This window comes from Chionomys nivalis, chromosome 11 (assembly GCF_950005125.1).
Source record: "Chionomys nivalis chromosome 11, mChiNiv1.1, whole genome shotgun sequence".
Lineage (NCBI taxonomy): Eukaryota > Metazoa > Chordata > Mammalia > Rodentia > Cricetidae > Chionomys > Chionomys nivalis.
In genome coordinates, this window is record NC_080096.1 from 40,934,153 (window position 1) to 40,960,866 (window position 26,714).

At 49.9% G+C, this 26,714-nt stretch overlaps 1 protein-coding gene across 1 annotated transcript in view; it reads left to right on the forward strand.

Annotated features, from left to right (window-relative positions):
• The first annotated feature begins 323 nt into the window (after window positions 1-323).
• Window positions 324-26,714, forward strand: part of Mroh7 (maestro heat like repeat family member 7) — a 43,963-nt gene continuing 17,572 nt past the window's right edge. Inside the window, exons 1-13 of the mRNA XM_057785213.1 lie at window positions 324-1,434; window positions 8,951-9,015; window positions 13,275-13,358; window positions 14,518-14,597; window positions 14,831-14,960; window positions 16,713-16,808; window positions 17,590-17,694; window positions 17,817-17,952; window positions 21,049-21,161; window positions 21,958-22,134; window positions 22,498-22,652; window positions 24,815-24,953; window positions 25,154-25,344. Of these exons, the coding sequence (XP_057641196.1) occupies window positions 324-1,434; window positions 8,951-9,015; window positions 13,275-13,358; window positions 14,518-14,597; window positions 14,831-14,960; window positions 16,713-16,808; window positions 17,590-17,694; window positions 17,817-17,952; window positions 21,049-21,161; window positions 21,958-22,134; window positions 22,498-22,652; window positions 24,815-24,953; window positions 25,154-25,344 (2,582 nt within the window). The remainder of the gene's footprint in view (window positions 1,435-8,950; window positions 9,016-13,274; window positions 13,359-14,517; window positions 14,598-14,830; window positions 14,961-16,712; window positions 16,809-17,589; window positions 17,695-17,816; window positions 17,953-21,048; window positions 21,162-21,957; window positions 22,135-22,497; window positions 22,653-24,814; window positions 24,954-25,153; window positions 25,345-26,714) is intronic.

The window sequence follows — 26,714 nt, forward strand, 5'->3', positions numbered from 1 at the left end:
TGGGAGAGCTGAGATTGGCAAGGTATAGCGGGAGGTACCAAGCCAAAGGCCGTACATTGTTCGGAACACTAGGAGAGGGGGCACAGGATGTGGTCAGGGAGGTCAAGATCCATGACGTGGGATGGAGAGAGTGAGAAGGGAGTGGAGGAGTGGTGGTGCTGGGAAAGAAAGCCGATAACAGCAAGAGACCCTCCATCCATGGCAGCGGGCGCAGGACAGGGTTCTAGTGGGCTGCATTCATCTTCTCTCTCAGGGGTGCCGCAGGAAGCCCCACAGCAGTTGGAGAGAAGGGACAGTGGCATTGAGAGGCTTCCTGACTGGACATGGCCCTGAGTCGGGGGGCTAGCCTCATTCTCCACGAAGACCTAGAGAAGACGCCAAGTCCCAGCTCCTATGAGGTACCAGGAATAATGTCTAGCACCATGCCTAGGCCCACCCCAGACCTGGTCCTTGATCCTCTCCCGGCACATGGCTTGGCTCTCACTCCAGTCCTTCACCCAGCACGGAGTCCTGACCCAGAGGGAGTCGCTGGCCTTGTGTCTAATGACGCCTCCAACCCCAATGCCAGTGGTGCCACGGCTCCAACCTCCGTCCAGATCAACAGTGGCTCCGTGGACACGGCAGAGCAGAGTTTGAATCACATCTCCAGGCCCGACTCAGCAGGGACTCTCGGTCCAGGCTCACAATCAGCTGGAAGCCACAGCGCTACCCAGGCTACTATTTTAAGTACAGAGAATCCTTCTAGGCCATGCTCTGAGGATGTCCCCAGGTCCCTCTCAAACAAGGTTTTCGATTTGGGTCAGAGTAACTCTAATCCATCCAGGCCTGAGCCAAACTTATTTGTAAGAGCTCTTTCCAGAGATGCCCTGGTCCGGAGCCAGAGCATCTCCAGGCAAGGCTCTCAGGTGCCTCTTCTTCTAGCCTCCAACACTTCTTTGGACCCTATGCTCTCTGGGAACACCTCCAAGGTGAACTTGGGTATAGCCCCAAAGCAGAAAGAGTCCATCACCTTGACTTCACGTACTATTTTTGCATCTGTTTCCAAAGAAGCCTTGAGTGCACCCTGGATCTCAGACTCCCAGGGCTCCATCAATGTGACTTCCAGCAGCCGACCCAGGTCTGGTTTAAATGTGACTGTCACTCAGGCCTCACGTGTCAGCCTGATCCCTGGTTCCAGCGGAGGTCTCAGCCTGCACTCGAGCGCCCGAGCACCCACCTCCACTCTCTCTCCATCTTCCTGCATGACACTAATCCTGGGCTCCGAGTCCCTGAGCATGGATTCCAGCTTCCTGGTGAGCGATACCTCCACCTTGACCATGAGCAGCCAGCGGGATTATTCTGAGGACAACAGCATCCGCACCATGCCCCTGGAGGAGAATCTGGGGAAGTGGGACAGCCTGCAGGGTGTCACGGCTTTCCGCAGCCCTCCTGAGGGTGAGTAGGGAAGAGGAGGCAGCATAGAAGGATTATATATTCAGAGCCCTAAAACAGGGTAGGCAGAGGAGAGGAATGAGAAGGAAGCAGATGGCACTCACGGCGCAGTGGTAACCATGCTCTGACCGGCACTTTGGCCAACTGTATGACTTGAGTGTCAATTTTTTAAATTATAATATGATAATCCCCCCCCCCCTTTTTGACAAGGTCTCACTATGTGTAGCTCTGTCTAGCCTGGAATTCACTATGTAGATCAGGCTGGCCTCTAACTTACAGAGATCCATTCACCTCTGTATCTCCAGTGCTGGGATCGAAAGTGTCCCACCAGGCAATGATCCTTCCATTCAATTCAAATCCTGAGTCCATCCACTATTCACATGCTCCATTCAGAATGTCTTCCTCTTTTCTGTAAATGCCAGTCCTGACTCCTGTGGCTGATTTGGCCAGAGGAGCAGGGAAAGTCTAGGCGTAGCGGGATCGCCTCTGTAGCGATTTGAAGAACCCACTCAGGCCCTGACCTCTGGAGCCAATGCCTCCATCCTGATAAGCAGGAAGTCTGTGGCTGTATGTTCTCTCGGTTGGTATTTCTTTCGTATCTTGGTAGACAGGGTCTCGTGTAGCCTAGGATGGTCTCAAACTTGCTACATACCGGAGGACGAACCTGAGTCAGATCCCCTACCTTCACATTTCAAGTGCAGAGATTGCAGGCGTGTGTCACCACATCGGGATCAATCAATATTTCTTTTTTGTTCCTGCACCACTGTCTTATTGTGATTACGCGTGTGCGCATGTGTGTACAGAGGTCAACCTCAGGTTTCACTCCTTAGGAGTCCTCCATCTGTGTTTTGAGACCAGCAGGGTCTCTCATTGACCTGAAGCTCACTGTGTGGGCTAGAGGCTGTTTAGCTAAGGGTGTTGAAGGGATTCACCTGTCTCTGGTTTCCCGGCACTGAGATTACAAACACAGGTTACCAATATCTGCTTTTTCCATGGTCCTGAGGATTAAACCCAGGTCATCATAGTCCCCGAACCCCAAGATTGTGATTTGAAAAGTTAGCATGACATCTAGGCATGGTAGCACAGGCTGTGATCCTGGCACTCAAGGGATGAAGAGAGGGTAAGAACATGTGGCCAGCCTGGGTTATATAGCAAGTTCAGGACCAGCCTGTGTTACAAGACTCTCTCAACAAAGTAAAAAGCAAGCAAGTGAGCAAGCAAGCAAGCAAGCAAGCAAGCAAGCAAGCAAGCAAGCAAGCAAGCAAGCAAACCCATGGCTTTGTAATTATGTGTGGATATCTGCCAGGGTGAGAAGCCACTCATAAAACCCCACTCAAATTCACTAGCCATTAGTAAACCTTTTCCTTGGTACACTTTTATTAGCTATTGTAATTTTGAGTCAGGGTCTTGCTTTGTAGTTCATGCTGGCCTCAGACTTGCAATTCTCCTGTCTCTATCTTCCAGGAGTGAGATCACAGGAGCAGGCCATACCTGGGCCTTGAAGACTTTATTTTAAACTAATTAATACATTTTTGATCCTAAGGCTCAAACCCAGGGCTTTGGGTGTGTTAGGCAAGTGTCCTGATCACTGAGCTACATCCCACGTCTGTACATTTTGTATAACTGGAGTTATATAATTTATATAATTTGTGGCCCTTTGTGATCGGCTTATTTCACACAGCAAAACCTTTTCAAGTTTCACTCGTACTGCAGCGTGGGCCAACACTTCATTCTTGTGTTGAAAGTATCCTCTTCTGTGGATATCTACATTTTGTTTATACCTATTTGTTATCAAATATTTTAATCTCAATGGAATCACAGAACCAAGGAAACCAAGGTCCTTGATTGACCAGTAGAGCAAGGTTAAATCTTGCCATGTAGCTCAGACTAGACTCCAATCTCAGCCTTGCTGCCTCCGTTCCCTAAATGCTGCTATGCCCATAGGAAGATGTGTCTTTGGTGGCTGGATGCAGGAGAAGCAGGGAGGAAGGCTCGTAGACCAGCTTCTTGACTTGTTGACAGTGGAGAAGTCATAGATACAGAGTCAAAGAAATGGCAGGAGAGATGGGCTGATGAAGAGAGATACTCAGTCCTTTCCCAGAGCCAGTAGAAAATGGCTGGGAGTTTCTTTTTGCTCTTTTTACTATCTTCCTGGCTGTTCTCATGGCAGCTGTTAGCTGTCATGGTAATGGTGGCGGCGGCGTGTGCTTGTGACGTTAAGATTTAGCATGTAGATGGATTGTAACAAAGTTAGACGTTGTCTGGCAGTTTTATTTCAACTGGGTTTAGCTGGTCTACCTGGAGAGACTGCTGGCAAGATAAGCAAGATCAGGGGAGGATAGACGCTCAACTGCGTCACCTGGGCAAGGTGACAACTGACAGACATTTGAGTTTTCTCTGTATTTTGATTCTCCTCCTCCTCCTCCTCCTCCTCCTCCTCCTTCTTCTTTTTCTTCTTCTCCTCCTCCCTCTCTCTCTGTCTCTGTCTCTCTCTCTCTTCAACTTCCTCTCTTTCTTTAACAGACAGGGTCTCTTGTACCCCAAGCTGGCTGGCCTTGAGTTCCCTTGAACTTCTAATCCCTCTGACTCCCACCTCTGGAGTTTGGGGATTACATACATGGCCCAGCATGCCTGGTTTTATATGATGGGGATCATACTCAGGGCTTTGTACACGCTAGGGAAACATTCTACCAGCTGAAACATTCGCAGCCCGCTGTTGGCTCTTTTAATTTTTAAAGTCACGTTAGTTGATTGATTGATTGCCACCGTGTGTGTGTGGAGGTTAGAGGATAACTCACAGACATCAGTTCTCTCTGTCACATGGGTCCCAGGATCTAACCCAGACCATCAGACTTGAAGGTAAACACCTTTACCAGTTGAATCATCTCACCGGCTCTCTTCTGCTTATTTAAGTAATGCCGCTATTGCCAGAGTGAGGGAGGGCAAAAGCCTGCCTCCAGGGAGTCCCAGTGAAGTGTCGCAACATCTCCCTAGAAAGTCCTAGTGGAACAACTGTGAAGGCCAGAGGGAGCTTTCTTCTCAAGGATTCCTGTGGGGGAGAATGGAGGTCTCACCGGCAGGCACTTGTCTAGGGTGCTCTCACAGTTTCAGGGTTACACAGGTACAGGTAACAAAGGTTAGGGTTGGAGAGTTGGGGTTTCCACGGTGGTAACCCAGGTCTGCTCGTACTGGCCACAGGCAGAGTTGATAGTTACTTCCTCCATTTTTTGAAGAATGTCCATGCAGAGAACTTCGTCTGCACCGAGAAACCACCCTGTTGTGTGGCGTGGTCTGGGTCATTTATCTTAATGTCTTCACCAGGCCTGGAGTTACTGGGACAAACCGTAGGGAAGAGAAACCAAAGAGAGCCCGGAAGAGGAAAAACAGAAACAATATGGGGCTACCTGTGTTAGTGACTGGGCTTTCCTGGTAGCGGAGTCCCTGGTCATGTGGCGAGTGGGAGGCGTGTCTGGCTTTTGTCTTCCTTCCTCCACAGCCAACTTCTAGGATGTGCAATGACATCTGGTGCCAAGGGTCTTTTTATATACTGACCGGCCATTTCTGTGCCTTCTCTGAGAAATTTCTATTCCAAATCCTTTGCCCGTTTTTGTTTTCTCCTCCCTCCCTCTGTTCCTCCCCCCACTTTTTTTTTTTTTTTTAATCTGAGACACGGTCTCACTCTGTAGCCCAGGCTAACCTGAAATTCACTAGGTAGCGTTGATTGATATTAAATTTGCAGCGATCCTCCTGTTTCAGGTCTCCAAAATGCTGGGATTAGCAGCGTGAGTTATCATGCCTGATTTTAATTTTTTTAATAATAAAGTCATTGAACACTTGCATAGTGCGCGCAAGACCTGGGATTCTACTTAGAGAGGAGAGAGAGAAGGAGGGAGAGACAGACAGACAGAGAGAAGAGAGGAGAGATAGAGGAGAGAGGGAGAGACAGAGACAGAAAGAGAAGAGAGAGATAAGGAAAGAGGGAGAAAGAGAAAGGATTTAAACAAACGTATACAAGGTTTTGCTCTGTAGCCCAGGCTGACCTGGAACTCATGATCCTTCTTTGGTCTATTGAACTCTGGGACTCCAAGTGTGTGCCTGACTCTCTCTTATTAGGTACACCTAGAACAGTGTGGTCATAGAGTAGGCACATATCACATGTGTGTCTGTTGTGTGTATGTGTTTGTGTGTGTGTCTTGGGAATGATTTGAACTCAGATCCCCATGTTTGTATGACAGGCACGTTACCAACTGAACCATCTCACCAGCTCTTTACATGGCTTTTGTTTGTTAGTTTTTATGATACATATGTGTATGTGGTATATGTGCACGCATGTGCCTGTTTACATGTGTGGGGGTACACATGCATTTTGATGGCTGAGGCTGACATTAGGGATCTTTCTTGACTGCTCCTTATCCATTGAAGCAAGGTTTCTAATTGAACACAGAGGTTGCCTATATGGCCAGTCTAGCGTGTGTGTGTGTGTGTGCTAGGAACCTGAACTCAGCAAGTGCTTTATCCACAAACCCACCTCCAGCCCCTTAGTGTTTTTTTTTTAAAGCTTACAGAATAGTTGAAGCACATAATTAAAATCTTTCTTTCCCCTGAGTCACTTGTTAGTAAGCCCCTAAATTTTCAGCACATTTCTTACCAAAAAAGCACAAAATATAATCACCGTAAACAAGGCATTAATGTTTCTACGTCTCTCCCCCAGATTCTCGTACACTACTCAAGTGTGGTCAGCTCTCCCAGCACTGTCCTCTTAGCCCAGGCTCCAGTTTAGAGTCTTCTCATTCTGTCTGTCTTGTTTGGCCTCCTTCTGTTCTTGGTACCCTTTGCCTTTCATTTCCTTGTGTGAGGTTGGGGGCTGGCCAGATTCGGGTCCCGCGGCATTGGCAGGAGTAGCTGGGCAGTCATACCGGTTTTCTCACTGTGCCCCCTCTGGCGGCTCGTGGTTTTGATTTTTTTTTTTTTTTTATTGAGCTATACATTTTTTCCTACTCCCCTTCCTTCCTCCCCTTTCCCTTTCTAACCTCTTCCCTGCCCCCACGCTCCCAGTTCTCTGGAGCTGAGGACTGTAGTCTGGTTATCCTTTATTTTGCTTTATTTCTTCTATCCACTTATGAGTGAGTACTTACCATATTTGTCTTTCTGAGTCTGAGTTACCTCACTCAGGATGGTTTTCACTCAGGATGGTTTTCTAGTTCCATCTATTTGCCTGCAAATTTCATGATGTCATTGTTTTTTGTTTTGTTTTGAAGTGGAATAATAAATACGCCATTGTGTAAATGTACCACATTTTCTTTATCCATTCTTCAGTTGAGGGGCATGTAGGTTGTATCCACGGTCTAGCTATTACAAATAATGCTGTTATGAACATTGTTGAGCAAGTGTTCTTGTGGTATGATTGAGTATCCCTTGAGTATATTCCCAAGTGATATTGCTGGGTCTTGAGATAGATTGATTCCCAATTTTCTGAGAAACTGCCATACTGATTTACAGAATGGCTGTACAAGTTTGTACTCCCACCAGCAGTGGAGGAGTGTTCTCCTGATTCTACATCCTCTCCAACATAAGCTGTCTTCAGAATTTCTGATCTTAGTCATTCTGACAGGTGTAAGATGGTTTCTCAGAGTCACTTTGATTTGCATTTCCCTGATGATTAAGGATGTTGAACAATTCCTTAAATGTCTTTTGGCCATCTGAGTTTCTTCTGTTGTGAATTCTCTATTTAGCTCTCCACCCCATTTTTAATTTTTTTTTTTTTTTTTAGAGACGGGGTTCTCTGTAGCTTTGGAGCCTGTCCTGGAACTAGCTCTTGTAGACCAGGCTGGCCTCTAATTCACAGAGTTCCACCTGCCTCTGCCTCTCGAGTGCTGGGATTAAAGAAAGGCGTGTGCCACCACTGCCTGACTTTGGACTTGAGTTTTGTGCATGTTGACATCCAGTTATGCCAGCACCATTTGTTAAAGATATTTTCCCTTTTTCCATTGTCCCCTTTTGCCTTCTTTGTCAGAAATCGGGTGTTCATATGTGCATGGATTAATGTCAGGGTCTTCAGTTCGATTGCATTGATCTACGTGTCTGTTTTCGTGTCAATACCAAGCTATTTTTATTACTATAGCTCTATAGTAGAGCTTGAGGTCAGGGTTGGTGATGCCTCCGGAAGTTCCTTTATTGTACAGGATTGTTTTAGCTATTCTGGGCTTTTTGTTTTTCCATATGAAATTGAGTAATGTTCTTTGGTTTTGATTCTTGGTGGGTTGCCCCCATCATCTGGCAGGAGGGCTGTGCTGAGGTTCTACACTGGGAAGCCTTGTTTTTCCCTAGTAATATCTTGTAATAGGGAGGGCATTCAACACACATAATTATCCCGCTCATCTAAATTTTCAACTTATGGGCACATTTATTTGTGTCATTTTCTAGTTTATTTAAGGGCTATAAACCGCTTGCTATCATAGTTATGTTGATAAGATTTCCTTAGTTTGCGCAGCAGAACTTCCTCCAGGTAAGCATGTATGACCTTCCATTCTCCTTGGAGCTCTCCTTGTTTTCTGGGGCCAGAGTCCCAGGATCAACCTAGACTTCCCTGGGACCTGCCTTTCCTCCCAGGAGCCTCTCTGTTTTCAGTGGAGAATAGTAGTTAGTAGCCAATGTCTTGGACCATTTGTGTTCTCTTCCCCTTGGCTCAGCCCTCTTGCATCCTCTGGCAGCTAGACCAAGTTCCTCCTGAATCCCAGCTCACCCAGACCCTGGTGGCTTTGACCTCAGATGGATAGAGATCTGTTCTTCAGTGTCCCCTTAAACAGAAGGCATTTATTGGCCCTTATCAGCTAAGTACCCATCCCTGGACCTGTCAATTAGGGGAACGGGACACTCTAATTGGCCAAGCTTGGATTGCAGAAAGGAGAATGGGTGGGGGTTTTACCTAATTGCTGGGAATAGGGACCTACAGGAAAGAAAGGGGCTCTTTCACCCAAAGTAAAGCAAGGGATCTGGGCTGAGAAAATAGCAGTCAGCCACTGTAACAAGGGTCTCTCGAAGGGATAAGCCCTGAAGGACATGAACAGCCTGTTCTGGGAGATACGCGTGCTTTCTCTTATCCTGGAGGCCAGGCGAGGCCTTTGAGAGGTGTGGCAGGCAGGGTGAGGCCCGAAAATGGGATCCCTAGAGTACAGTGGCTGGAGTAGAGAAAACCACCTGACCAGAAGCTTGCCTGGAACTGGACAGAGGCCAGTAGAGACAGAGCCAGAGATGGAGGAGAGCAGGGGAGATAAAGCTGGAGAGGTAGACAGGGAGACGGACCAGGCAGGGCCACAACACACGATCAATGACAAGGAGTTTCACTGAAGGCTTCTAGGGAGAGTCCACGGCAAGAGCTGATTTACATTTTTCCAAGCTTTGTCGTTCTGGTGAGAGAGTGAGGACTGGAGAGACCCACTAGGGAGGGGAGATGGGAAGATGGCTTCCTGGGGACACCATGCTCTACTTTTCCCTCTTTCACCGAATCTGTGACGTGCAGGAACCTCTGAAGATGGGAAGGTCAACGTGCCAGAGGACAGAGACGATGGCAACAAAACAGCTCTGGTACGCTCAACTGTCGGCCCCTTCCATTTGTCCCCTCCCTTCTCCTTCCGCCCTCCCATCCTGCCCTCCTTGCCCATCCTCTTTTTGGGTAGAGTCTTGCTGTTTAACCTTAGCTGGTCTGGAACTTGATATGTAGAACAGGTTGGCATCGAACTTGTCGCAATCCTCCTGTCTCTGCCTTCTGAGTGGTGGGACACCAGGTACGTCACACACCCAGTCCTGGCTTGGCCCCGCCCACCCCTCTGTTCTATCTTTGCTCCCTCCCGGGAGCTCTGCCCTACCTGATGCGCTGAGTGGTCACCAGCCCCTCTTGTTGCTCATCCGCCTCCATTTCAATTTCCTTTGCCACTGTGACCAAAAGACCCAACAGAAGCAGTTCAAGGGGGGAAAGGTTTATTTGGCTCACGGATTCAGAGGGTGTCAATCATCACAGGGGGAGGCAGGGCGGAGCAGTCGGTTTATGGTGGTGGGAGTGTGTGGCAGATACCTGCACATCCAGAAGATCAGGAAGCAACGGTGGTGAGGCAGGAAGCAGACCATACTCCTAACACTGTTCCCTAGTGATTGACTTCTTCCATTCAGGCCGTGCAGCCTAAAAGGATCCACAGTCTCTCCTCACAGCGTCAGCAGCTGCAGACGGAGCATGTGGGAAACATTTCAGATTCAGACCCCAGCAGTCTCTCCCACTAGAGTCTTCCATAGAAGGCCAGGAATCTTTGTTTGTCTTACAGCCGAGCCTTCAGGAGGCCGAGTAATGCTTGGCAAGTAGGTTCTAAATAAAAGTCTTTAACAGCTGAATGACTTGTGGGAGGGGCTCTGAAAGGGACAGAAAGGCTAAAAATAGTCTGGACTGTGCCGCAGAAAAGGCCAAGCCTGTAGGGGCAGAAAATTGTGTTATACACGTGTGGATGTGGTGGGATGGTCTGCAGTCAGGAGCAGCCTCCTCCTCTAGAGAGTGGGCCTGTGGAGTTGAAGTGAGGCCCTTTCAGACCCAAGCTCAGTACCAGTACAGGGAAGGCAATCTCTGCCCTCATTCAGCAAGCTTGACAGGGCTTTACAATGTGCTGAATGCTAATTCCAACTCCAAGCACAGAATAGTGACCTGATATTTTAGGCTGGGTAAATAAACCCTTCCCCTTATGTCGGAGGCCAACCACGACAAAAATACCCTCTTCCAGAGTGGAGGCATGGGAATTTAGAAATATAGTAAAGAATACAAAGAGCGAACGAAAATAATAAAATGCAGAACCATATAGGATGGTATAGGGAGGGAATTTCAGTGAGTACTGAAAATTCACCAGTGTTTAATTTCCAACTGGTTAATATATCCCTGGCCCTAAAACACAGAAGTAAAACAAAAGACTGCATTAACATACAAATTGAAAGTCATGGGCTATATTCATCGCTGGTGTCCTAGACTCATGACTTAGACCAAACACTCTGTAGGCAAATTCCACCACTCCCTAGGTGGAATCCCAAGTTATTTCCACAAAGGGAACTGGAACGTAGTTGAATCCTTAGACTTTTGTTTTAGGTAGGAACCAGCTTCCCTATTTCAGGATAACAGGTCTGACAACTAGGCATACCTGTTGACAATAGTCTTGAGAGAGCAGAACTCTGATTCACAACTAGGTGGGACCTTTGCTTGAGTTTGAAGCACAATAACCTTGAATGAACTAAAAACCAGTTCCAAACTCTCTGACCTTTGGCCTCTTTGGGCCTCCACACCCTTACTCTTGTTACTCAGAATTAAGCCTGACTGTCCACTCATGAGCAGCTGTCCCTGGCTATTTATTCTATATTTATATGTAGGTATATATTCTATATTTATTCTATACTGGCACCCTTCCCCCCTTTTCAAATTGCAATTAATAACCCAAAGCACTTCAGTTCAGTCTGCTGCTGGGGAGGAAGGATTCCCAGGGTGAGCTTCTCCTTGCTGCTGTTTGACTGAATTCAGCTGGGTGGTTCATCTGTTCTACATTGTACAGACAGATCTCTTAGGGGGTTGGAACTTGATTGTCCCTTATTCACGAGGCTCCCTGTCTGCATGGGCTCATTCCTCTTTAGTCTAGCCTGACTTTCCTTCAGCATGATGTCTGGGTGGCAGAAAGGAGAAGCGTGTGCAGGGTTAAACCCTGACACACGTTCCTTTCACAGTAGTCTGAGCCAGAGCTGGAGAAGGTTCTGTCCATTGATGGGACAAGTGGGAAAGAACTTGTTATAATGGATTAAGTAAAAATGCTGCAGATCCCCCAAGTGGCTGCAGAGGCAGAAATGCTGCAGGTCCCCAAGTGGCAGGCAGTGGGCACTGGGTCCCGAGAGCAGCCAGTCCCATGCGGGCGTGGCACAATTCCCCAAGTGGCAGCAAGTCCCATGAGGAGAGACAAACAGATGACGCCATGAGACTATGCCACAGGTCTCCGAAGGCAGCTGGTTCTAGGCAGGGAGCCACTTGGCGGGCGAGAGACAGAGACATGCATAGGTAAGGTTGGATATTTATTTAGTGGGTTATGGAAGGGAAGGGGAGAGGGAGTAAGGAGAGAAGGGGGAAGAGCAGAGAGAAACAGAGAGAGAGAATGAGAGATGGGGGAAGGGGAAAAGTGGGGAGAATGGAGCAAGGCAGAAGCTGTCTCTCTGGGGGAGAGATGGAAAAGAGAGGGACTCGGGCTGGAAGCTGAAGATCAGCTGCCTCAGTGGATGAGGGAGGGAGTGGGCATGACTTGTCTCTTAAAGGGACAGAGCAGACCACTACACTTGAGGCCATTATTAACATTCCATAGTCTGCATCAGATCAAGGTGGCTTTTTTTTCTTCACTGTGTAATGTTAAGCTATTTATTTCATGTGACCCTGTTCTTCCTCCTTAAGATGATAGGAATCAATGGGTTGACACAGGCGAATGGGCTCCGTCTCTCACGTAGCAGAATGCGGAAGCAGAAACTGGACTGGAGCTTACCAAAAGGCTTAGGAAGAAGTGTTACTGGTGGTAGAATATCAGGTTGAGGTGTGTGGACCCTTAAGGTCTGTCCTCCTTTAGTTGATTAGAGAGGGAGGGTGCCTTATAGTCCCTCAAATGCGACTTCAGGAGCCATTCTTCCCATCCTACCTTCAAGGTTTTTCACTAATCATCATCATCTTCTTCTTCTTCTTCTTCTTCTTCTTCTTCTTCTTCTTCTTCTTCTTCTTCTTCTTCTTCTTCTTCTTGTTTTTTTTTTGGGGGGGTGTTGAGACAGGGTTTTTCTGTAGCTTTGGAGCCTGTCCTGTAACTAACTCCTGTAGACCAGGCCGGCCTCGAACTCACAGAGATCTGCCTGCCTCTGCCTCCCGGATGCTGGGATTAAAGGTGTGCGCCACCGCCCGGCTCTAATCTTCATATATACCCAGACACCCCCTGCAGAAACATGTTCTTTCTCTTGGACTGTGATAGCTTTAATTGTCAGCTTGATGTAACCAAGAATCACCTGGGAAGAGAGTTCCAGAGAAAGTGTCTAGACCATGTGTATATGTCTGCAAGGGATTATCTTTTTTTTTGATTTGTACTTTTTATTGATATTTATTGAGCTCTACATTTTTCTCTGCTCACCTCCCTGCCTCTCCCCTCTCCCCTTCAACCCTCCCCCAAGGTCCCCATGCTCCCAATTCACTCAGGAGACCTTGTCTTTTTCTACTTTCTACTTCTCAAGGGATTATCTTGATTACATCAGTTGGGTACCCACCCACTGTGGGTAGCATCATTCCCTAGGCAGGGATCCTGGACTGTCCCAAGAAGGGGAGAGAGGAGCTGAGCAATTGACTGCATGAATTCTTTGCTCTCTGCTCCTTGCCTATGGGTGTCATGTGACCACTACTCTAAAGCTTCTGTTCTGTGACTTCCCCACCACGATGAATAGTACCCTGAACTGCGAGCCAGAATAAATCTTTTCCCCTTAGGTCGCTTTTGTCAGGGTGTTTATATTTATTTACTTTTTTGTCCTGGAACTCATTCTGGAGACCAGGGTGACCTGAACTCACAGAGATCCACCTGCCTCTGCCCCCCCCCCCCCGGATGCTGGGATTAAAGGTGTGCGCCACTAGGCCAGGTTTTGTTGGAGTATTTTATCACAGCAATCAGAAACCAAACCTAGACATGGACCGGTGCCAGGGTTGGGTGGCTGGGGAGAGCTGCAGGTGCTGGGTGACCAGAGGGTACTGTCCATGCTGCTCAGATGGAGGGCAGGACTCAGGGAAACCCTGCGATTCTGCTTCCATGACCCTGAAGGTAGAGAACACCATTGCTTTCCAGAAGGATCAGGACCTGATGGAAACGAAAGGAGAAAAGGAGACAACGGTGAAGATGATGATGGTATGGGAGCCACAGGCCCAGTGCTGCGGGGGTGGGACTTCCGGAGAGAGCTGGGAGGGGAATCGGAGCAGGAGGCAGGCCTCTTGGGCTTGAGGCTCAGTTCTACCTCTCACTGCCCCCCTGCTAAGAGGGAGCATGAGCAAGTCATTTCCCTTTTCTGAGCCTCACTCTTCCCATCTCAGAAATGGATGTGATCATGCCTAGCTTTGCTTGTGGGAAGACACAACCCAGGGATTAGCCCATTGTGAAGTCTATGCAGCTGAGAGCAGTTGCTGTCAACCCTTTTTCTGCCTCCCTAGAGATCCCTCTTGGTGGGTAACTTCAGAGAGCTCCCTAAAGCAGCTTCCTCTTAACCATACATCACTCACCACGGGGGCTTTCACAGTTATATTTGACTTTGTGGTCCTTAAGAGAGAAAGGGGCTAAGGGGCTTAGCCCAGAGAGCGGTGTTTGCCTCACAAGAAAGAGTTCCTGAGTTTGAAGCCCAGAACACACATAAAAATTAGGCATGGTATTTAGACACACCTTTATAATCCCAGCGCTGAGGAGACAGAGAATGGGCGCTCTGGTCAATCAGACCAGCCTAACTGACCTGCTTTGGAACCCAAGGAGAGCCCTTGCCTCAAAAACCAAGATGCGTGGCTCCTGAAGAATGATACCCTCTGGTCTCTGTATATGTGTGCATGTGAGCACACACACACATACACACACAAACACACAAAACTCACATACCCATCTGCCCATACACGATGCATAAAAAAGAAACTTTCTCCCTTTGATTAGCTGACATTAATTGAACACCTACCTTGTGTAGTTGTTAGATGACAAGTGAAAAATAGGGGGGTGTTTGAGGAATTCGACTGGACAGCTCTCAGTGGCCATGCCTGGTGCTTGTAACATGGGTCAGTTCCATGGTTTAGCTGTCAGTCACAGAAAGGGTACCATGGGGACGACCCTTACTGAGCTCTCCACGTGGGACATGCAGATCAGGGTGTTGAGGGTTGAGTGGTCTTGAGAGCTTGAGATTGTTCTAGGCAGTAGCTGGCTCTCCTACCTGTCTGCTGGGAGAGTGTACCCAGGTCCAGAGCCTGCATGACCTGCTGTCTGAGCCTGGTAGTCAGCCACAGCTGTCCTCACCGGCTCTGTGCTCTCCACCCAGAGACAGATTCAGGAAGAGCCTGTGGATTCCCTTGTGAGCCCTGTCCGCCGGCAAGCCATGGAGATCCTGGCACAGCTGAGGTACCCACCGCTTGTGTGTCTCTCTCTCCTAAGCTCTGCTCCTTCTCCCACTCTTCTGTCCACTCGGAGCCATTCCCTCTCTCCCTGCCCGGTCTCCACAGAACAGGTCACCTCCATGCCCTTGCTTGCACCTCAACTTGTCCCAGGTGGCCGAGCTGAATCAGTTGCCCTCTTCCCCACTGTGTCCTTGACCCCTCCCTCACTCCACCCCTTGCATTTTCTCTCTCTCTCAGTCACACCAAGCCTGCCCTGAGTGTGCGGGACAGGGTGGAACTGGTGAACACCTGTGTGCGGAGCGTGTTCTCCCTGCCCTCGGTACGGGCCATGCAGGAGAAAGACGAGGCCAAGGCAGAGGTCATCCAGGTGAGCCCGCTCCTCCTGGTGGGTCTTTAGGTTGGGGACAGAAGGGACAACTCGCAGAGATGAGTAGGGGCTTTCTATAATTAGTCCGCCACGAGCCCCCCTGTGCCCCCCAATCCTTGACTGTTGGAATCACTGGAGTGATTCCCCTCTCCTGAACAGGCACTCGATAACTGTCTAGCAAATGAGGGAACTATTGCAGTAGTGACTCCCTAGGAAGGCGTGTCCACTTGTAAGCCCTGTCCTGTATCAGGGATGTAGACAGAGGCTACAGAGTCATAGGAAGGGGCCAGGATTAGAGGGTAGGACCGAGGACTGGGCCGTCAGGAAGAAGACTGGGGAAAACTGGGCAGAGATCTGAAGGAATAGAACCTCAAAGAGGGTTTGGCAAGCATCCTGAAAGCCTCAGCAGAGTTCTTCCTGGAGGTACCAGCGGGGTGAGGCTCACCTGTAGGATGCTGTAGGATGCAAGGAGAGCTAGGGTCAGGCGGGAGGTTGGGTGAGAGGAAGTCCAGCTGTTCCATCCCCTTTCCATTCCTGGCCACATCACTATGGCCATCTTGTAGCAGTGGGGATGGGGTTGGGGGCTGGGAGGGGAGAATGCTATCAAAGAATCAGTCAAGTGCAAAAATCTCAGGGGTGGTCAGCGCTACACGCATAACCTACGGGGTACCAAAAGGAGTGTGGATGAGGGACATGGCCTAGGGAGGGTGGGGGATGTTGTGATTCCCTGAAAGAGGGTGGCATAAAGAACCTGTCCAGACCCGTGCCAACTGCCAGGACGACAAGAGGCCGTGTGACTGGAGCCAGAAGGGTGAGACAGGAACTCTGAGAGCTTAGGATGGTAGGAGTCAAGCCACACAGAAAGATAAACTCTGGGTTCTCAAGTTGGTGACTCAAGGTCACCACCAGAATCCTTGCTGCGGAAAGAACAGGCTCTCTTGTAGTTACGAGTATTGCCGGCAGAGGGCAGTCGTGTCTAATAAGCAGCAGCAGTAGAAGCAAGCGGGCTGTAGGGCTTGCTTAGTGGTTGCGGTGTGATCCTAAGGGCCACTGGCTCCAGAGTGTGTGAAATTAGGAAGTTGGGACAAGGACAACCCAGGGAATAGATTTATGGAAGCCAGCAGAAGGAGAGCAGGTAAGAAAGACAGGGTCTTCCCGTAGCAGTCTGAGCCCCACCACTCAGCTTTGCTTGTCCTCACGGAGCAACTGTGGGACTGTAGTATGGGAAAATGAGGAGGAACCTGGGCAAGGCAGAGATGGCTTCTTTAAGGGTCGCCTGGGATCTAGGGGGGTCTGGAAGTAACAGGAAGCAGAACACTTTGGAGAAGATAAAACCAGATGGGCCTGGCAGCTCTCCGGCCCTAAGTCTTTGTTCCTTGCTGCAAGACCTTGGATAGGTGTTCCCGGATCTGTAAAATGAGAAAAACAATTTAAAGACCAAGTGATGGAAGATGCTCAAATAACCTGGTACTTGTCTGGCTCTGCCAGGCAGGGAATGCCAGGCTTCTTCTCATACCCCCATCCCTGGGATGTCCGGGGATACTAATTCCCAATTTGTTGCTAAATAAATTCTGATTCCACAGAGAGGAAGTAATTTGCCTACTACTGTATATTAGGTGAGGTACAGAGATGGGGTCAGATACAGATTTTGTGTGTCCAAGTGCGCCCTCCTCCAGGACCAACCCAGGGGGTGTCCGGGGCTGGCAGCTTTGCTGGGAGCCCCCAGCAGCCCTGTCCTCTTTCTGTCTACAGACGCTTTACCACCAGACCTTAGATTCCTTGCAGAAACTGCTCAATGCCCTCTTTATCGAAGACCCTACCCCCGCGGGACTGAAGAGCATCTTGGAGGTGGGCAGCATGGTGGCTGGGGAGGGAGCGGGGAGGCAGAGGGAAACAGGAAAACTTGATAGAAGTGGGAGGTGGATCCCAAAGGAGTGACTTCAGGACACTGGCTCAAATTCATGCTCTGCTTCCTTGTTGTATTTTATACCGTTTTATTGAGTTTTTGGTGATACTGGGGATTGGACCTAAGCCCTCACACCTCCTAGGCAAGCTCTACCTACTGAGATACAGCCCCCTTTTTTTCTTTTCTTTTTGGTTTTTTGAGACAGGGTTTCCCTGTGTAACAGTCGTAGCTGTCCTGGAACTAGCTCTTGTAGACCAGGCTGGCTTTGCACTCACAGGGATTCACCTGCCTCTGCCTCCTGAGCTCTGGGATTAAAGGCGTGCGCCACCACCCGGCACCATAGCCCTTTTTAAAACTTTTTATTTGTAGATGTTGTTTTAGTGAGCTGCCCAGTATGGCCTCCTGAGTAGCAGGGCTCACAGGCCTGGACCTCACCCTTGTGCTCCCTACAGCTACCCCTTGCAGCTCCTGTCCTTGCCTCACCCCCAAAACTCCATCCTGACCCCTGTTGCTGTCCCTTCCATGTCTCTTCCTTGACCCCTCTCCCTTCCTCTGGTCTGAGTCCTATTCTCAGCTCAAACCCCATCTGTCATTGAGCCACCAGAGGAGGAGGACTATGGCTAATTGCCTTCTTCTGGAAGATTCTTGCAAGCTATTGGCTTACCTGTTGGACAGCAGGGGCTGGCAGTCAATGGTAGCAGAGTCTCTCCCTTGTCCCCATAGCCCCTAGGGCCCTGGATGAACTCTGGGAAGGCCCATGAGCGAGCACGGGCTGTGAACAGCAACATCTCTGTGTTGAACCACACACTCATGACCCTGCCTTTCTCCGTGAGTGTTCCTGGAGGGGTGGACACGCTGGGGACTCTTCTCCGCTGATCCGCTGCTGTCAGGGCAGCTTGCCCTGCACTATATAGCTACAGACTCCCTCCCTGTGGTTATGACACTAACAGATGTCCTCAGGGTTCCCAGCACTGGGTCTGCTGCTGGGGAGGCTCCTTCTTCGTATCGGGGATCCTGATGAAGAGATCGGCCGGGAGGCTCTGGACGGCATTACCATCCTCTACACTATTCTGGATCTCCAGAAACGTATGTCCCAAGCAGCTGCATAACTAGAGAGGGGAGCTTGGTGGTGCAGTTGGGCAGCTGGAGGCAGGTCAGGTAGGGATTGGGAGCTGATGTGAAACCCTTATCTCTATTGAACTGGGACAGAGATACAAACTAGCCTTTATTTTGCGTGTTTGTTTTAGAGACAGGGTCTTAATTATATAGCTAGCCTCTCAAGTACTGGGGCTATATGCATGTACTGCCCTGTCTAGATAGCAAATTCATCTTGATGGAAGCTGCCCTTCGTTAACTGAGCTTTTCTGTATTGTTCCAACCTTAATTACTCCTCCCCATGGTACCATGGGTACCTAGGCATGATGGATGCTTCTTCTTTTATCTGTCGTTCCTACTAGGCTGTAATACCACGAGGGAAGGGCAAGGTCCTCTGTTGGTCCTGAGTGTAGTCCTGGCCTGGCATATGACCATATTCGTAGACTATGCATTTGGAACTAATGAAGGCCAGGTCCTCCATTAGAATCTGGAGCCTGTTAGTGAGAGACCGTCCTGAGATTACGCTTCAGGGAGCCTGTGAGATGACATGAGCCTACCTCTCCCTGGACTGCCCAGTGCCAGCTGCCTCCAACCTCCGGCCTCTCTTTCTCCCTTCTTCCTGACTCTATCTCAACCAGGAAACTTTGGCTGGTCACTTAGACTCCCTGACTATGGAGGCAGATTGGTCTGCATAGCAGACCTGGCTGTGACACTCGACTTTCCCAGCTGGGTGACCTCAGGCCAGCACTTGCCTTGCCTAGATTTCCTCATCTGTACAGGGTTACAGTAAAGTGTAATTCACAGCTTTTTAAAAAAATATTAAATGCTATTCTTTTTTTTAAAAAATATTTATTTATTTATTATGTATACAATATTCTGTGTGTATGCCTGCAGGCCAGAAGAGGGCACCAGACCTCATTAGAGATGGTTGTGAGCCACCATGTGGTTGCTGGGAATTGAACTCAGGACCTTTGGAAGAGCAGGCAATGCTCTTAACCACTGAGCCATCTCTCCAGCCCCCTTAAATGCTATTCTTCATAAGAGCACATGGAAAGACCAGCTCAGGGCTCCATGTCATAGGCCCTTATCACACAGAGCTTTCTTCTTTCCCCTACCCCCACCCCCCCAATTCTGGGATCTTTCTGGGGTCTCTGCTCTTTCTTAGTTCCAGCATTTGGGGCAATGTTTCCCGAGAGATTCCTCCACTGACTGGGGTTCATGACCCTTAAATGGTAGTCTACAATACTGATTGGCCCTAGGATCGGGAGAGTATAGACCAAAGCGAGGCTGCCAGAGATGGTTGGAAACAGAAGACGCCCAGTTTAATTTGATTGCAGATGAACAATGAGTCACTTTTCAGGTATCTGAGTATGATCTGTCCTGCTGAAACCCAGGTTGAGCTGAGAGCCCTGTATTCTTTGGGAGAGCCCCAGGCCACAATCACTCTGGAGGAGGGAGACATGAGTTTGGATTGGCAATCCGTGGAAAGTGCAAGGCTAGCCTGGAGCTGGCTCTGCCTGGCCACAGAACCCCAGACCCTTACACTGCCTCAGTGACCCTTTCTTGTGCCCAGGCTTTGTGCAGACTGAATGGCTCCAGGAAGGACCCAGGCCTGGCTCCGATGAGGGCATAGTCCCTAAATGTGTTTCTTTTCCCAGAAGACCAGGAGGCTCTCTGTGCCAGGCACTGCCCGAGCTCTGGGGGCACAGCCTGGAGAAGAGATTCATTAAGCACCTCTCTCTTTGACTTACCTTCTCGTTGCCAGGAGACAGATAATAGGCAAAACAAACAAGTAAAGCACAAAGTAAGTTAGATACAAAGGAAACAAAAGCAGCAGAGGCTGGAGAGACCGGCGTTCGCTAACGGTGTCGCCAGGGCTGGGCCTGGCGGCATATAGTGACAGTACCAGTATTGGATGGGAAGGTCGAGGCCATCCTGGACAAGAGACCTCACCTCTGGAAACACACACAATGGACCAGATACGGTGGTGCACAGCACGTGGGGGAGGGAGGCAGGGGCATTGGCCTTCAAGCCCTCCTCTGCAGCAGAGAGAGCTGGAGGCCAGCCTGGGTTATGAGAGCCCCCGTGTCTCAAGAAAACCAAGCCTAAGTAACAATAAGCTGACAAAATAAAAACACCACCCGAACACAGGAACAGCTCAAATCCAAAAGACGATTGCAAAGCTGTGGGTAAGTGCTTGTCTAGCATGCGTCAGGCCCCGGATTCCTTCCAAGAACTGGAAACGGGGTGAGGCAGATGTGGAGGCTGCATCCTTTAATCCCAGCACTCTGGAGGCAGAGGCAGGTCTGTGAGTTAGAGGCCAGCCTGGTCTACATAGTGAATGCCAGACTAGCAAGGGCTACATGATGAGGCCCTATCTTAAAAACCAAACCAAACCAAACCAAACAAACAAAAAACAATTTTTTTAAAAAAAAGGGAAAGAAAAGCCACTGGCTACTAGAATAGCAATAACAAAATGAAATAGATAATGCCTTGGGCTGAAGCAGCAGGGGCTCTTGCACACTGCTCGGGGAGACAGGGCTGGGAAATGGTCTCAGGAGGGTGAGCCCGAGCCTACTGAGTCGGGGATTTCTCCCCTGGCGCATCCCTGGCAGACGCGTCAATATGTTCACCAGGAGACTTGCTGTGTGCCCTCAGCAGCACAGGGCAGGAGGGCTGGAAGCAGCCTAGAGGTGCATGCCAAGTAAGACAGGCATGCACGCTGCAGCCCTCCTAGCGTGGGAAACGACCACACTGCGAATGAATGAGAATAAGTACTGGCGGCTGCAGGGTAGAACCATCCACAAGGGATAATGTTTTGCGAGTCCCTTGATGAGAAGTTCAAAAGCAAAGCCCTCTACCTGGGCCTCAGAAACCAGAACAGTTGTTGCTCTGGGTGCTGAGAGGGGTCAGAGGAGGGGCTCCTGGGGGGAGGGGGGCTGGTTGTGTTGTTTCTTGGCTTGGGTACCAGCTGCCTGCGCCTGTTCACTATGTGAAGACCGACTGTGAGGATGATGATGTGGGCTTGACAGACAGTTCAAAGCAATGGTGGCGTCAGGGTTCCTCAGAAGGTGTCTTCTCCTGTAGGAACCAAGGACAAGGAAGACACCAACAAGAAAGAGCTGTATGAGAACAACAAGCACTTCCTAGGGCCCTACAACCCTGTCAGCCCATGCCAGAACATTCTGCGTGTCATTGCGGTGACTACCAGTGGTCTGGGCTCCCAGGCCGGGATGGGAGGGACAAGGGGTTGCCACTAGAAAGCATCGTAGGAAGGAAGCATTCTCAGGCGGCACAGCCTTCCCGGGTGCCCTCCTCTGTCCTCTCTGTCCTATTTATGAGCTATAATGTAAATATCTGATATACAGGGTATCTGATGTGTGATCCCGTATATCAGATATTTACATTCTATTTCATAACAGTAGAAAAATTATAGTTATGAAGTAGCAGTGAAACAATTCTATGGGGGTCGCCATAATGTAAGAAATTGTGGGCAAGGGTGGAAGCATCAGGGAGGTTGAGAACTGTTATTCCAGCCCATGACTTCCTTCTCCTGGGCACTTGCCAGCCAATTCTGGGGGCAGGGGCCATATCGCCCCTGTCCATTGTCCTCCCCTTTCTCTTCCTTCTCTCTCTCTCTCTCTCTCTCTCTCTCTCTCTCTCTCTCTCTCTCCCTCCCTCCCTCCCCCCTCCCTCCCCCCCTCTTTTCCTTCTTTTAAAGATGGAGCCTTGTTACCCTCCTCGGGCTACTCCCAAACCCCTGGGCTCATGTAGTCCTTCTACCTCAGCCTCCTAAGCAGCTTGGGCTACAGGAGCACCTTAGTGCCCAGCTGTCCCTCTGACCTCGTATCGGGTCTAACATGCATGCACTAGAGAATGTGTATGGTACCCGGCACCAACCTTTCTCTTCGAGTTGGGTGGAGTCTATGCTTCTCTGTGTGTCTCAGGGGATCTGCCTTACACAGCAGTGCCAAGACCTCTCTACCCATATTTCAGGAATTTGGAGACTTCCTGGGGCCCCAGCAGGTAAAGGACCTGCTGTTAGCAGCCTTGGAAGGCCTGAAGGACATCTCAGAGGCTCAGGGGAAGGACTCCGGGGAGATGATGCAGCTGGCCTCGGAGGTCACACTCAGTTCTGTGCTGGAGTGGTATCGTCACAGGGCGCTGGAGGTGGTAAGGCCTCTTGGAGGCAGAGGCCCGGATATTAGACTGGGGGAGTCCTCCGGGATCCCACACTTCTACTGGGATAGCCTGCCTGCCTGTGGGCGGGGTTGGAGCTGAGCACTGGGCTAGGGAGGAGGAGGAGGCACCAGCCCTGAGTGGGGACGTCAGTTAGGGGTCTGTCTCACTCCAGGGGGAGTAGCAGGCCCCTGAACATCTCTCCCCACTTCTGTCCTGTCCTGTGCTTCCTCTCCCTGTCTCTTTGGCCCCCCTTCTGTTACTCTACCCTACGTCCTTCTGCCGTCTACCCATGCTTCTTGTCCCCTCTCTGCTTCTCCTATGAGTCTGCCTTCCCCTGCTCATGGCGGCCTCCAGATTCCAGAAATCATGCAGGGCATCTATATGCAACTGAGCCACATCCAGGAGCCACGGGCGCGTGAGGTGGCCCTGCTGCCCATCTCCTTCCTGGCCAGCTCCTTCATGACCGAGGTCGTGGTAGCCCTGTTCATGTGCCCCCTCCCACTGGACAGGTACCAAGCATGGAGGCTTCCATCTTCTAGATCTCAAAGGCTTGAGGCAGTCTTGTCCCAGGCTGAGATGCTCTTGTCTAGAGAAGCCCCGCCCTTCCCTGCTCCTACAGTCTGTGGTAATGACAGCCACCCAGGCTCTTCCCGAGCATTGCTGGATCTATACTGAAAATCCAGTCTCTAATTCCCAACTTAGTGCTGGTCTCCAGAAGTTGAAATGAGGCTCCGGAGATATTTCTTGGCCTCTATACCCATTGAGGCATTGCTAGCGTGGGGATCTATACTCAGATCCGACTGACTCCAAGGCCTGGAGCTCTTTCTTTAATGGTAGCTGCTGGTCTCGGGTAGCTCATGTGCCCTCTCTGGTCTTCAGCTTTCCCTTAGGAAAGACTGCTCCACAGTGTCAGTGAGCAGAAGGTGGCTCCCCGCTCGCTGCCTCCATGGAGGTCCTTGTCTGGGCTGGAGAGGAGCCTAGCCAGATGGTGACAAAGGACAAGTCTTGCCTCCTTTAACCTGTTGGACAAGCCCATCTATTGCTCCTTTAAATGAATGAATCGGGAAAGGGACTACATAGAATGGTTGATTCTGAGGAAATGTGGAAGAATATGCAGAACTATGCAAGAGGGGGTGTGCCCAAAGGAGCAGGTCAGTCACAGAGTCAAGGTCAGGGGACCCTGAGGGCCCGCTATTTATAGCTCATTATAGCTGTACTGCCCACCAGGGGGAGCTCTTCTCTCTCTCTCTCTCTCTCTCTCTCTCTCTCTCTCTCTCTCTCTCTCTCTCTCTCTCTCTCTCTCTCTCCTCCCCTTGTCTCCCTTTCCTTTTCCCCCTCTCTCTGTCTCTGTCTCTTTTCTCTCCCTCTCCCTTCCTCCCCTCTGTCTTTTTCTTTCTCACACACAGAGATGGGAACACAGATGAATGGGGAGACAGTGACAAGGAGAAGAGGAAGGGGGGGGTGTTGTTCATTATATATCCTAGACTGTCCTCAAACTCATGGCAATCCTCCTGCCTCCTACTTTCAGGTACTGGAATTATATTAGGGTGTTTTTCTTTTCTTTATGCAGTGCTGGGACTCGAACCCAAGGCCATGCTATGCAAGTGCCCTATCACTGAACTGCAGCCGCAGGGGGGTTCTTTTGTGATCCACTCAGTCACTAGGTTACCAGGGCTGCCCTTGACTTGATGGCCCCTTTTGTGATCCCGAGAGTGAAGGCTTCTCACTATTTATTCCCTATATGCTTCCCAGGTAAACATTGGCTGTGAGGGTAGGAGGCCCAGGGGACTCAGAGGGACCAGAGTCTCTTACAGGATCCTTGTTCTCTGCATCTCTTCAGAGATTAGTCCAGCCACAAGGAAGCCCCATGCTGTTCCATTGGTTCTTATAGTTAATGATAGTTCCCCCTGATCCAGATGTTATATATACCAAGCAGCTATAAACATGACCATTTTTACCCTAAACAATGTTGCCTAGCAACATAGTTGAAATACTATCTTTATTGGGTTTCCAGGAGAACAGAGCTGGGGAATGAGCGGAAGGTTCAGATGCTACGGCATTCAGGCAAAAGGGTTTCAGTAACCCTTTGGCTCACTGCCAAATGCCCAGAGTCTGCCCTGGTGCTGCTGCTCCTCCTGCTGGTGTAGCTTCGGGCAAAGGGCCTGGAGTTTGCTTCCTGGGAGTCTGGAATAAGGGCAAGATCCAGGCCCCAAAGGGCTCTGTGACCTCCACTGCTGCTCTTAGGAGACAGCTTCGGAGTCATCAGGTGTGGTCACATCTTACCTCTGCAGCCTGTTAGCAGCAGCATTCTGCCTCTGTAAAATGGGAATAATGTCCTTGATTATTGGGCGAGAAGTCAGTGACTTAGAGTGCTTCCAGGCGTCTGCGTCTGTATCCTCAGAGATTTGCTTGGTGCCTGGTACACGAAGCCCACTCTAATGAATGTTTGCCCAGTGACACACTACACGAGGATAAAGCACTGGGGCTGAAACCTGTGAATGAGGTTCTCAATCACTGCTAGCTTCCTGCCTCATGGAGAATGCTTTCAGGACCACTCCTTGTGGGTGTACTCCTGGATACCATTTCATTGGCCCTGCACCCCAGCCCTGAAGCCATTGGCATCAGGTGGCCCCCGCCTTATGTACCACTAACTATCCTCCCTCCTACTTAGCAATGGGGCAGAGATGTGGAGGCAGCTGATACTTCGAAAGCCCAGCTGTGACATCCGAGACCTGCTGGATCTGCTCCTGACTAGCCTGAAGGAGAAACCCATCACCAAGAAGGGCCGGGCCTCCATTGTGCCCCTGGCGGTGAGGACCAAGCACCTGCTTTCCTTCCCTTTTACCCCACTCAGTTTGTTGGTCCCGTCTGCCAGAGACCACAGGCACTGTGCTTTCCTAGACTGAATTAGTGAACCAGTCCCAGCCTCTCAGAGCAATAAGCTAGGCTACAGCCAGCGGTGCTGGAAGGATGGACTGGGTCAAGCCACTGGCCTCCCCTCTACCCCTAGGCAGCCAGTGGTCTGTGTGAGCTCCTGTCCGTCAACAGCTGTGTGAGCCGTGTGAGGCGCATCTACCCTCAGCTGCTCCTGGCTCTGCTCATTCAGGTCCATTATCACATTGGCCTCAGCCTGCCCAGCCGCGTGGCTCCTCGGAAGGATGCCAAGGATGACATGCAGCCTCCTGTCTTCTTACCTGTATGGTAGGCCCCACTGTCTGTCTACCCTGCTATCCTTGCAGTGGGGGGTCCCTCAGACATCTTATTCATAGACATTAACTTGAGCACCAGAAGTGGAACATACATTTGTTTTTAGAAGTAGGACCTCACATAGTCCAGGTTGGCCCAGCGCTTGTTACGTAGATGAGGATGATCTTGAACTTCTGATCCTCGTGTCTCCATCTCCCTTGTCACTGGGATTGTAGGCATGCTCCACCCTGACCCGTTTATCTGGTTCTATAGATCAAACCTTGAGCTCAGTTGACGCTGACCAAGCATTCCCTATCCACCGAGCTGCCTCTCCAGACACTAGAGATGCGATGTTACTGGACTCACACCCCTGTTCCGCAGCTGGTTCTGACCCCCTTCTCCGCATCCCACAGCTCTGATCAATGCGTGGTGGTGTGAAGGGATGAGTGGTCTGGGGATCTTTACCCGCTGCCATCCCCAGTGGACTTGCTCATATTAGATGTGTACCACAGACCCACCAATGTTCTCATTGATTGGAACATAATCTATGTATACCAGGGGGAGGGAGCAGATCATTAAAATCAACTCTCTTTTTCCTCTTTGTACCCCAGATACCTTTCCAGAAGAGAAGCAAGTTTTTTTCCTTCATGCCCTTTCAGGGGTAGTTAGTGTAGATGAGCACATGGGTTTATATTTTATTTTTATGGGCTAGCCTGTGACACAGGTATACATTTGCTCTTAGGTATCTGGTCTTGGAGACCTTCATACATACAGCTGCCTCATTATTTTTGACAGCGGGGCATCCTTATGTACAGAGGTTCAGTCCCGTAATGGGCAGCCCTGCAGCCCCCTCCTGATTCGGGCACTTCCTTACCCTTTGCAATGGCAGAGACACTGCTGTGAGCTGGCTTGCGTAGAGACACGCATGTAATTGTATGTGTAGGATGGGCTCCTGAAGGGAGGGTGGAGCATCGATGGACTTCTGCATGGGGATACTAAAATGGCATAAGAATGCATGATGGAGAAAGTTAATGACCATTGAGGGTTGAAAATTGAAATGAAGGGCCAGTGAGATAGTTCAGCAGATAAAGGTGCTTGCTGTCAAGCCTGAGTTTCATCTTTATGACCCACAAGATGGGGGAGAGAATCGATTCTCTAACCTCTGAAGGCACATATGCACACACACATACACACAGAGATTAGCTAAAATGTAGCAATTCCTCCACTGCCCCATCTGCCAGGGTGCACAGAGGAAACCGTCACGAGTGATTGTGGTCTATGCCAGTGCCTACATCCCCACATCTATTCTCGGCTAATGTATTGCAGAACATTTTAATCTTTGCAAATCTGAGCTGCAAAAAAAAAAAATGATTTCTTTCTTTCTT